Consider the following 13,448-nt stretch of genomic DNA (forward strand, 5'->3'; position numbering starts at 1 on the left):
CATTCAAAATTTGATATAAAGTTGTTTCTACATTTTTGTAAAAAACTGCTAAAATATAATATTGCGAATGTATATGTATGCAAGTTTCATATAATAAAACATTAATGGACTCTTAAACCATTGCATATTTTGATGTGATATTGACAAGAATAAATCAATACTGTACCGACTTAGGCTATCCACTCGATCAATATTTCCTCATTCTGGCGAATATCACATTATTTTCAATAGTTCAAGAGTCAATAATTGTATAATATACATTGCAATATATAGCGTCTTAAAATAGATTCTTTGCATCAGCTTCATTTGACATTCATAAAATATAAATTAACAGAAATAAATTCATCATTTGCAGCTGTATTTTTTAAAAAGAGCTTTTACTTCTGTTCATAATTGCTGGTAACAGGAGTGATTATTTGAATAAAAGTTACAGTGGTACTTACCGTTTATGCAGCTTCTTTTGCAGAAGTTAGTGAACAACCTTCATTTAACCGCCATGTTTTCAAAACAGGATGTTGACACAATCCCAGAATGCATTGCAATAGTCAGACAAGTCCATTTATATTGGGGTAATTCTAGTAAATGATATATGGTAACAGGAGTGACTCAGGAAGTAGGGACACACATAAAACCTAAAATATTTATGACTTATATGTATAAGTCTTGTTACACATGTACACAAATAGAAACGTTTGCAGATAATTATAGTATGGGAATAACCTACAAATAAGTATATATATTGCAATAAAGGGTCACATTAGAAAGAAATATATAAATCTTTTCGCGGACAATGAAATTTGGCTACCCCGCAAAATTAAAAATCAATTTTATATGTTATAGAACCACGTTGAAATAAAGTTTCTTTTTAAAAGTACTGAAAATACATGGTTTATCTCTGTGTAAAACAACACTTTTGATTTCCATGATTTTATCACACATATTTATTCTTAAAAATGCAGGACAAGAAAACATACATTTTTTGAAAATGACCCAAACAAGAGATGTGTTTGTCAGAAACACAATGCCCCCTAATGCGCCGCTTTTTTTAACCTTTGACCTTAAAGGAAGACATTGACCTTTCACCACTCAAAATGTGCAGCTCCACGAGATACACATGCATGCTAAATGAGAAGATGCTTTGTTCAATATTAAAAAAGTTATGAAATGAAAAAAAAATATTTAGATTTTTGACCTTGAAGGTTGACCTTGACCTTGACCTTTCACGGCTAAAAATGTGCAGCTCCACGAGAAGTAAGTGATTGGAGAAATGAAATAATCTTTTTGACCTTTGACCTTGAAGGATGATCTTGACCTTAACCTTTCGCCACTCAAAATGTGTAGCTCCACGAGATACACATGCATGCCAAATATGAAGTTGCTGTGTTTAATATTAAAATAGTTATTAACGAAGGTTAATGTTTTAGGAAAATAAAATTCAATGATATTTGAAATTTGACCTTGAAGGATGACCTTGACCTTGACTTTTCACCACTCAAAAGTGCAGCTCCATGAGATACACATGCATGATAAATATCAAGTTGGTATGTTCAATATAATAAAGTTATCAAACTTTAATAAAGGTTAAAGTTTTGTACAGAATGACAAACAAACAGGACAAAAACAATATACCCCCGATCTGTCGATCCGGGGGCATAAAAAGATCTGACACTCGTTGTCATATCATACCATATTTTATTAAACTCGTCCAGGAAATTCGTGAGTAAGCTCGCCAAAGGCTCGCTTACTGACAAAATTCCTGAACTCGTTTAATAAAATATGGTATGATACGAAAACTCGTGCCAGATCCTATATATATGAAAACGAAGCCTGTTTAATATATACTTTATGATATATTGAGGTATATGAATTGTGGACAAACAATTGCAATAATGAGAACTACAAAACCAGATTTTTACATTTTGATTCTAAAGGCATTATCAAGCAAATATTTGTGAATTGCAGTGTTTTCACGTCATATAGATAGATTAATGACAGAATTATCTGAAAATGAAGAAAAGAAAACAGCTTCTTATTATTCGTTTAAGCACGGCGTTACGAATATATGTTTCAATGGTACTATTACCACTCCAGATAGGGGAATCAAGTGAGCTGTTTTTAAATAAGTCAAATGATAGCTGTAAGATTCTTAACAAAATAAATACTAATAATCAACCGTTTAGGCAACTGATTGAAAAAGAAGACACTAGATTTATACAAGAATGGAAATTGAATTCAAAAGTATTCTATTATAGGGTCAGGGTATGTTGAGAAAGATCAGGCTGGAGGAGCAAACCATGTTTACGCCTAAGTAAAATAATAGAAGCGATTCCATAACATTTAAATCGGTTCACGTGCGCTGCCTTTATCGCTCGATGCAATTGCTTGGTAGTCGAGGAATATTCACATTACCGAACGGCATTAACACTATTCCAGAAAAGTGTGATTATCAACAATATGTCGCAACAATCTTAATATAATTGATCCCCCCCCCCCTTGTTGTTAATGACGCTTTATCCGTGATTTGATTCATGCAATCGTCAGATTGAATTTGAGAATAATATCTCGATGACTACGTGCAAAATGTTCTAACCGCACATTTTGCTTGCTATTGTTGCGTTTAAACACGTTGTACGTGTATTAAACCTCTCACTTATATAACGCGTGTGGTTATTGGAATAAGTTCAATATTGCTATGTTAGCAAACAGAGTTCATTAGTATCAGAGTGCTGTTAGCGAGCTGTAATTCGGTGCAATTACTTGGGTTAAACAATGTGTATACATTATGTCATAATTACACCAACTCGTAGATAAAAAGATAAACAATTGAGAGGGATATGATCCAACGCAATGTAAGTCACTTTCGCATCGCCGATATAATTTGAAATATATCATCAATTCAATTTATATGAAATCAAGATTAAGAATATTAAAACGACGGTGGTCAAGTATAGTTCAACCATTGAATAGCAAACAATATGCAGGACCTCACCAAATATTGGTGAATGTTATCGTTGCTTTTGAGTCATAACTGTACGTTAAAATTTATTAATGTCAAATAAGAACCTCTTCAAACTGCCAATCATTAAGTTTTTATGAACAACGAAAATGTAATAATTTGCATCTAGGCACATTTAAACGATTTTTGTTACACATATTCGTCTAAAAATTGAGATGATGTATCCTATTTCGCGCAGCAAAATTGTCTCATGAACTAGAATAAACAAATCACAATCATATAATTGAAACGGTCCCGTTGACGATTAGTTTTTCCACATGAATAACCGTTTAGTGAAATTCAATAACTGGCGACGAAGACAAAATAAATATCTGTCTCGATGTGCTCAAGGTACTACTTCCAACGCCTGGATTTTCGCATTTGTTTTTGTAAAGTAATATTGCGAAGGGTATTTTGTATTATGGTCATTTATGAGCATATTTGTATGTATTTCAATTTGATAACTTAAAGTGCTTTTAATTTGGAATGTCGTAACTCAAAACAATTCTAAATAAATTCTAGAAGCATAATAAATTACAGAAATGTCTTTTGCACAATCAACAAAATCACTCTAAAACACGTGGTTCCCGCAACAGTAAACATGAACTAATTTTTTAATAAGAAGCATCTTATTTGAAGAATGACATTTGTGATAAAAGTTCCCGTTGTGGTATATTATGTTAGATCTCGTTCATATCGCACTGCTGGTACGAGGTTTTTATTGTATTTTGTATTGTACTTTTGTACTTGTCAGACTTGCTAAAATGTGTAAACGTCTCTGACAGTTTAGTTATGCGCTAACGACTTGTTTTGCGAGTCTAAGGTTTCATCTGTATGATTCTCTACCATGGCTGAAAAACAGCGCAATCGGCCTTTTAGAGCCGTATCGCTGCGACCACAGCATTATCGTCTCTTAGCAACAACCAGTCGACATCATATAAGGCTGATGTTGTTTTATAAGAAGCATTTTACAAAGTAATGTAGATCTGGAATAGAGTACAGCTTGGATTCAAATCTATCGATTAAGTTTTGAAAATGTAAACATAATAGTTGCTGGGAATGATATGTGCAGTGGCAAACTCGGAATATTAGCATAGAAATCGAAAAAGACTTGTGTTTCAATTTTGCAAATAAGATTTTATGTTTAAAGTTTAAGGACAACTCAGTATATCCACGGGAATATAACTAGGATTGACAATTAGTTTGTAGTGTGAGTATTGTGTGTTCCATTGTATATTTTTTTTATGAAGCAAGAACTTGCGGATGGCGGAGAATATTTTTAGTTCTAAAAAAACATATATGTAACGTTTAGCTAGAATATATTAAAAAAGTAATCAGATTAATAGCTTATTCAAACCTATATAGTGTTTATGTATGAGAACAGAATGTAATTGCTATGAATAGTAAACACATGTGCTAAAATGTTTTTAATTCGAATGTATGTCAATAATGCTAAAGGGGTATATTGATGTCATAATTGGTATTCCTTTTAAAACAAAATGCTCCTTTAAAAAAAGGTAATTAATAAATGATTAATGTGAACAAATAAGTATTGTTTTAATAGACGAAGTATATAATAGAATTTGTTTTATTTATAGTTGTTATCGGATGCTTTACAATATTGACCATGCCAACACCTATTTTTCGATTCATGTTTCAAGTGAGATAAAAACTCAAGCCTCAGCGATTACTTCAACACATTTTGTCATGGTACGCATACATGTGTAATAGTGAATACATTTGTTAATACATGTCTATAATTGGAGAAAATGCCGTAAAATGTCCATTAAATATATACTTAGATATGTATAGTTATTTACTTTGATTAGTATATATCATCAAGTATTGTAAATATTACAGAATAAATCTGAAAGAAAATGGCGGCACCGGAGCCTCAACAAGGCTACATCACACAAATATTCGTGTATATGGAGCAAGAAAATAACACGTCGTTTGACTTCACCCGTCCGTACATCCGACATTCCATGCGCTATGTGTACCCTTTGTTCATGTTCCTGTACGGTATAGTGGGACTGGTCGGTTTTGTCGGCAATGTGGCGATGCTAATTGTGATGGGCAAGAGAAGTTTGTATCATGACGAAACGTATTTCTTCATCGGGAACCTCGCGTTTTCTGATCTAATAAAATGCCTTTTTGTGTTGCCGATATCTTTGGCTAATATGCTCGTCCAAAATTGGATTTTTGGCAGCTTCCTGTGTTTCTTCCTCCCGATGATCCAATTTTTTCCTATTCACGCATCCATGCTGACGTTCCTAATGATCGCAATAGATAGATACAGGCTGATTGTTAATCCGTTTAAGCCTCGCGTACCAGCCGGTCTGTGCATCATAGCCACGTGGGTTGGCGCAATTTGTGTGGTGCTTCCGCACGCAGTGTACATCAAATACATCGACCTTGGTGCTCTGTTGGGGAAGAAGTTCAGCGGCGTAGGAATTTGTTACGTGAACATGGAGAAGCATATAGAGGAATACTTCAGAGCGATGTTTGTCACCCTGTATGCCTTGCCTCTAGCAATCATTGGTTTCCTGTTTGTTAAGATTTCTGCCGAGATTAAAAGCAAGGAGACTGCCCCGGTAATCGTTCATTATAGAATCGGCAACAATGCCCAGACGCCTCGAACCTCGGAACAGACAGAAGATATTGGGTCAAAGGTAACCTGGGCGACCAATTCTGGCAGACGACTCGCAAACCCCGAGTCTGCTTCCCCTAGACACAAAGAATACACTGAGCGCCCGACGCAAGACAGTGATGATGATATTGACCTGGCCAAAGAAAAAACTGCACAGAATTATTTGATTTCGATGGTTACCTTTTTTGCAATATGCTGGTGTCCTATGTACATTCTCATCCTCGTTCATTACTTTGTCCACGAAAATGCGGACAACACTGGTCATATTGACGTCACATTTATGACGTTTGCCTGGTTTGGGTACCTCTCAACGTGTGTTAACCCGATCCTCTTCGCCTCCTGGCGAATGCCTTCTGAGACCAAAGATCGATTGAAGGGATATTTTCGCTTCAGCAATAGGAGACGCAGCTCGTCGCAGGTGAGTCGCTTTGCAAAACTAAATAATAATATTATCGCATATCACTTTTCAACTACATATACTAGTATACAATAATCGTAAAATGAAAAATTTCATCATGTACGTAGTTTTCACTGCATTACTTTTGCTTATTCTAGCTGACATCCGCAACATCTTATTTCCATGATATATATCCATCAAAGCAAATACAATGTATATCAGTCAAAATAATACGCCTACACACATAAATGTGTGACTTTGTTTCTGAAGGACTTCTTTTAATCAATCGTGCGTCTATAGATTTCTCAGAAGGAAGTTATGCCTGAATCATTAACCTAGCGAGAAACTAGACAAGATTCTGTTATCGATATTTATTGAAAATCCTTCGCTTGTTTCTAAACAAACCAACATATTTTCTATGTGAGAAGCTATTGGAATATTAAGGCTTTAAGGTTTATACTTCCAGTGATCGTTGTCTGAAACTGGACAACATATTTTTGTTAAAGATTTTTTTTTCTTTATTTATCTTTTTCTTTTTACAAACTTTCAACGGTCGATTTATATTGCACTGAATTTAACAAAATGTGTCATTCTAAAAAATATTTTTAATTGCAGATTCATAGTCATTTTCACATAATTATGATGAATCTTTCTTAAATACATGAATCTTTGAAACGTCGTGTATTGATCATTTGAGCATGAAATCTAAGAGCATAATTACCTTTGTACGGGTAGGATTATTTATTTTTAGATAAGCAGGACAGAGGTTTCTGAATCGCTTATTGTATCTACAACGTCTTCCCCCAGGGTAGCGAGGATGGCCATTCAGCCTAAGGTCAAGGTCACACTGAAGAAAAATGAATTTTCGCCGAACAGAACAGGCATAATGGTGTGATGTTTAACAAACTAAACGGTCACCTAGAAAAAAAGTGTATCCCATACTGCATATTTTGTTTTATGCTGGCGTGCAGTGACATCATGTTCGTTCTTTCTTAATACATTTTGATTAGATACTTCTAAATGAATGATATGTTACATGTACATCTAAAAGTATTTGCGGTAACTCAAATTTGTTTCGAGAAATGAATTGTGATACTTATGTTTCAAACGTTGTTGACAATTAAACAGAATTTAACATGTCATAAACCAAACGAATTCAAGGATAAATGTATGTTGTATGTGGAAACTTTATGTAATATATACATACGACTGCATGTTGTATATAGAAACTTAATGTAATATATACATACGACTGTATGTTGTATATAGAAACGTAATGTAATACATACATACGACTGTATGTAACCACAGTGAATACCAATCAGATCACGTTTATCTTAACAAATGATTGTTTTTAACTTAATTTGCAATAATACAAATCTGCAACAATACAAAGTGTATTATCCAAAATGGCTAAAAATTTGTAAATCAAATAAAAAGTAATACAATAGAATATACCATACATTTTATGAAAATAAACATGATAGTTTCAATACAATGTTGCATTCAATGTTATTTAACATTTTTAGTAAATTTGTTTATGAGCCATCAGTTCGTATATGTGTATGGCACATATTATTTTCTGCATATCTAGAAAAATTACATTTATGACATGTGAGCCGGGTCAGATGCTAATGGATATTATGCCATATGCGGCCTGCGTAGCTCCAGACCAGCTTGCGCCTCCGCGGCAACAGGTTTCGAGCTCTCCTGACCATACTGTGCGATGGAGCGTATTGGTCTATATATATAAAATGACATTATTTTGAAAATAAATCGGTATTGTATGTGTGAATGAAACTCTACGTGATTATGTTAATTTACTTTTTATTTTCTGTTGTGTTTTTGTTTGCAGCATACTAATTTATTTTCTCGTTCGTAAAATGCATGTGTTAAATCGTTATATTTAAAAATTGGGTATTAATCCGGCATAGTTGTATAATACTTATTGCTTAAATGGTATTTTTTTATAGTTTTTTATTTGCTAAGAAAAATACATATGTATAATATGTATATTTAATCGCTTTAATCGTACAATAATTGTCAGGATTTTCGCATTTTATTATTTCCTTATTGGAAATAATCATTTTTGGTTTAAAAGGTTACACAAAGGTTTTTGCAATTAGCAACAGAACCAATGAACCTTAAGATAATTGCATTCTATCACTTCCGTATTGCATTCATTAAAGACGTTTGCGAGAGAATAGTAACGTGTTTATATTGTTATTATTTTATTTTAAGATAAGCTTATTTATCTTTCGCGGAATTGTATGAATCATAGTGATTTAATCCTGACAATCGACACTATAAATACATGTTTTGAGCCGCGTTATGCGAAAAAGTATTTGATTCGATATTCGGCAAGCGTAGCTCCTTATCAGCCCGCGTTGGAAATACTTTTCGTTTTGGCGTGGTCTTGTCTTGCAGGATTACCCGGAGGAAACCCCACCCGTCCGGTATGGTGACCACCAATTAAACTCATATACTTCCAGGAACGGGGATTGAACCCGTGTCGCCTAGGTGAGAAGCGCTTGCACTAGCCGATATCGCTACACGGACACTCTGTCAGGTCCACAGCTACACTGTCCTCATAAAAGTCACTCAAGAGTTCGTGGTCTCTTCAGCCAAAATAGTAGCTCCTCAAAATAGTAAGCGGATTCAAAGACTGGTCTGGAGCTTCGCTGGGCCATATGGCATAAGACATATTTTCGCTTGACGCGGTTCGTTTTTTTAATGCCGCGGCTCATCCATATGATGTTTTTAAAGAGGCTTTTTCACAGATTTTGTATGTTTTAAAGTTTGCCATAAAATGCTTTATTTTGATAAATGTAAACATTGGATCTAAAAAGCTACAGTAAAAAACATAAATATAATTAAAGAAAGAAAAAAAAGTAACTCTCAACTGGGCTCGAACCACTGACCCCTGGAGTACAGGGAGCAAAAGTCTATCGCTAATACCAATCGGCTATCCGTGCTCATACAATGATTTTTGTATTTTATACTTTATATCAGCAGTCCTCGTAGTATCACACAATATAACGACAACAACAAAACTCTCCAAATTATTCAATCGTTTCGCGTTGCAACGCTTTATAATTTTTAGGTTTTTAAATCGTCATGTTCAGTATTAGTGTTTCCTCGCAAATATCATAACTACAACCATAATTTGCGAATCTGAAACAACTCTTTTTAATATTGTCAATTTACCAAATCGTGAAAAGGCCCCTTTAACAGTTCTTACTTGCGGATGCAGCGATTTGATTTGTATAAATAAGATTTGCATGTTTAACATAATTCAACTGTGATTAACATTTCAAGATTTTCTAAACTGTATAAGTAATAAATAAATCATATTTTATTACCATGCCCGAATGTGTTACTTGGATACGGGAGTACGTGATATTGAAAAGTTCACAATTAAAACATTAAGAGCGATCATAAGCTGATAAATGGCTTTTTATCAAATAACTTTTTGAAATAAATTTTCACCTATAGCATGACATACAAACTAAAAGACCGCTTGTGGCAAAATGAAATTCTGCGGAAATAATTTAAAAACAAATCCTCTTATCCTTGTCAAAATTTGACGTGTTCAGAATGTATGTTGGTAGTGATTTTCGATACATATAGAGCTTCGTTACTTGAATTAAAACTAGAAAACGAAAGAAGTGTTGTATTTTATGCGTTTTAATATGTTAGTAGCATAACGATAAGCAAAGATATTAAAAGAAAACATTCCTATCTGCATGTTAACCTCCCGATCAGACCTTGTGAAAATCCCGATGATTGTATAACCAAAGTATACGAAACACGTTTTAATCTTGCTCAATCATAACAATTCGGTCTCATGATGAGTTTTATAAAACCTAAAGGATATTGTAATTTGAAAATCAGTTACAATAGTTGCTAATGAGCATCTCTATGGTGATGGACGTATTGTTACTATTGCTGTGAAATTTCTCTCACAGTATAATCACAATGCATTTCTTTTATAAAAAAATGAAGAAAAACAACAAATGTCACGTAATGCGTTATTATATACACATGAACTTAGTGAACAGTGCTGAATGTATTTAATTGTATGTATGTTGTGTTATTTTTTACGGAACTTTAACAACTGGCGTTACATGAAACACAAAGAGCAAAGTAAGGAACGACCTGTTGTTGTTTTTGGAATGATGTATGTAGATGAGAAGATTATAAACAGGTCGTCTCTGCGTCTTCACGGCAACTTTTGAAGTAGAACCTGCCCCTGTGACCTTTCAGGGGGATCTGCCCCTGTGACCTTTCAGTGGGATCCGGCCCCTGTGACCTTTCAGGGGGCCTGCCCCTTTGACCTTCAGGGGAGACCTGCCCGTGTGACCTTTCAGGGGAGATCTGCCCCTGTGACCTTTCAGGGGGGACCTGCACCTGTAACCTTTCAGGGGGGACCTGCCCCTTTGACCTTTCAGGTGGACTTGCCCATGTGACCTTTCAGGGGGGGACCTGCCCCTGTGACCTTTCAGGAGGGACCTGCCCCTGTGACCTTTCAGGGGGACCTGCCCCTGTAACCTTTCAGGGGGGACCTGTCCCTGTGACCTTACAGAGGGACTTTCCCCTGTGACCTTTCAGGGGGACCTGCCCCTGTGACCTTTCAGGGGGACCTGCCCCTGTAACCTATCAGGGAGGACCTGCCCCTGTGACCTTTCAGAGGGACTTGCCACTGTGACCTTTCAGGGAGACCTGCCCCTGTGACCTTTCAGGGGGGACCTGTCCATGTGACCTTTCAGGGGGACCTTCCCCTGTGAATTTCAGGGTGACCTGCCCCTGTGACCTTTCAGGGGGGACCTGCCCCTGTGACCTTTCAGGGGGACCTGCCTCTGTGACCTTTCAGGGGGGGGCCTGCCCCTGTGACCTTTCAGGGGGACCTGCTCCTCAGACCTTCCAGGGGGGACCTGCCCCTGTGACATTTCAGGGGGACCTGCCCCTGTGACCTTTAAGGGGGACCTGCCCCTGTGACCTTTAAGGGGGGACTTGCCCCTGTGACCTTTCAGGGGGACCTGCCCCTGTGACCTTTCTGGGGAAAGCATTTTAATTTTGAGATAAAGTAAGTAACATTTACCCCGGCTGCACAGGTATTGCTGTAAAAAAGAGCAAGGATACCGTAGCACGATGACCAATGAGATCTTAATGTGCCCAGGTAGCCATGTGCATCTGTGGCTCGTCAGATGAGTCATTTTGATGCCGAAATATAAGGGAGCCATGAGGGAATATTTAAATAATATAAGTCTTGAATAATGTATGTGTAGTAATTTAGAAGCCAAAAGTGTGATTGCTATGATGGTCAGCTGTGTTGGGTTATGTTGAGTACATTGCATGTGGTTGCTGTGTATTTATATGGAGCGGAGGTGGAGGGGTTAGTTAAACTGTTTGCGTAAGTCATTCGTGAAAGGTATTTCTTTCTTGTCTCAGTCTCAAGTGTGCAGACCCGCCGCCTCCCCACAAGCACACCCCCGCCGACCGAGCTAACCCCAGCCCTCGCCCTCACGATTCCGTACTAATATTTATGTTTTCATTTACGTATAATATGTTGTCATAGAAAAAAACTATGTTATATATGTCTAGATTTTATTATATAACAATATTAATATCTTATCCAGGATACTACGTTAAAATGAGCCAATATCCCCAAATCCGTAAACATTTTCCTCAAAGTAAAGAAGACAATGGCATTGATGGAGGACACATAATGAAAATACTGCACCTTATGTACAGATATAGCGATCATTACCACAGTTGCTGGTAATACAAGCAACTAATGTGTTTGGTTCAAAACAGAAGCACATTTTACCATTATTGAGTTGTACTCGACCCTAAATTTAGTTGTTAAGTACCTACATAACATTATGTTACTTGTAATGAAAGTTGTTTGGTCTCAATCTTTTTCGTTCGGATACAATTATGGCATCGATGGGTATTTGTCATGCATGTAAATATGTCCATATCATGATCATGCCATTTACTTCATTGGACAAAGGATTGTATGCTTGATCATACATCGATTCGTTCTGACAACGCCCGAGTGTCCCTGTGTGCATCCTTGCTTATAAACGTTCCTTTAAAACATCATCTCCTCTGATATCGGCAGGTTAGTTTTGAAGTAAACCCCTTAAAAGGAATCATTTAGTAATGTTGAGGTTGGCTCCGGTTCGCTGCACAAACTTGCAACCGATGGTATAATATAGCAATACCTTTAAATCCCATCTCCTCCTTTGTGATCATTGAACACTTAATACCAGCAATATGGGCACGCATATGCCTCTAATTCTTCAAAGCCTTGTCTCATTTATAAGAGCATATCATCTCCAATCCTTCGATTGTGATAACGACTTAAATATCGTAATCAAGTAACATTTAAATGAATGTACGGTCTACATTACAAAAAATATTTTTTAATATTATACAAATCATGTTGTTCAAAGATTGTTCCTATTTTACTATAATATGTGTTATGAAGCTCGTTAGTTGTAGCATTAAAGTGGTGTTACTGTTCTTTTGTATTTCAAACATGTATTGTAAATAAATGTTTTGTCGTGTTATTCATTTTCACTCGACTTATGCACTCTAACCTTACAAGAATGACATACATTAAAAACCCCGTCAGGCGTGAATACCCATCTGTAATATTAAGTTAATTCTGAATCTGACGAAGTGATGAAAAGATAATGACTTTCACAAAATAACATACATGCATTTGATAGATCATATTGAACGATTTCAACTATTCGATGTATTACAATTTTTATACAATGCATACGGTAATATTGTACTAAGAAAATACACAAAGTATTTGTTATAAGTTTATGTGACAGTTATTGTTTTTAGAAAAGCCATGTCTGACCCTGGTAATTCTTCATTTTCATGTGACAAAATAATAATGAATATTGCGTCTGTTGACACATGCCTCTGGGAGCACTTCAGAACGGAAAACTCTAGTTATCAATCTTTCCATTTTCATTGCATAGTGTTCGGTTTTTGTTATTTGTGTAATTATTTATGTAAGTACAAAAAAGAGTGTTAATGCTGGAATTATTTTGTTTTGATAACTATAATACAACAAAATGTTTTCCACATCCGAACGATGTTCAATTGAACGAAGTTTTTAATTTGCCGTGGCGAAGATCATTTAAATACAGAATGCATATTTTTATTTTGCGGGAGTTATATTTGCCAACAGTCAGCGTTGCCTAAATAATGATATCTTAAGGGGACCATATCGATATCTTAAGGGGACCATATTGATATCTTAAGGGGACCATATTGATATCTTAAGGGGACCATATTGATATCTTAAGGGGACCATATTGATATCTTAAGGGGACCATATTGATATCTTAAGGGGACCATATTGATATCTTAAGGGGACC

At 35.8% G+C, this 13,448-nt stretch overlaps 1 protein-coding gene across 1 annotated transcript; it reads left to right on the top strand.

Annotated features, from left to right (window-relative positions):
* The first annotated feature begins 4,865 nt into the window (after positions 1–4,865).
* Positions 4,866–9,933, top strand: LOC127841917 (prolactin-releasing peptide receptor-like). Its single transcript, XM_052371053.1, has 2 exons — positions 4,866–6,063; positions 6,794–9,933. Exons 1-2 carry the CDS (start codon positions 4,873–4,875, stop codon positions 6,935–6,937), a joined length of 1,335 nt encoding a protein of 444 aa, XP_052227013.1. The 5' UTR covers positions 4,866–4,872; the 3' UTR covers positions 6,938–9,933.
* Positions 9,934–13,448: the final 3,515 nt, after the last annotated feature.

The sequence above is a fragment of the Dreissena polymorpha genome, chromosome 8 (genome assembly GCF_020536995.1).
Source record: "Dreissena polymorpha isolate Duluth1 chromosome 8, UMN_Dpol_1.0, whole genome shotgun sequence".
Classification (NCBI taxonomy): Eukaryota; Metazoa; Mollusca; class Bivalvia; order Myida; family Dreissenidae; genus Dreissena; species Dreissena polymorpha.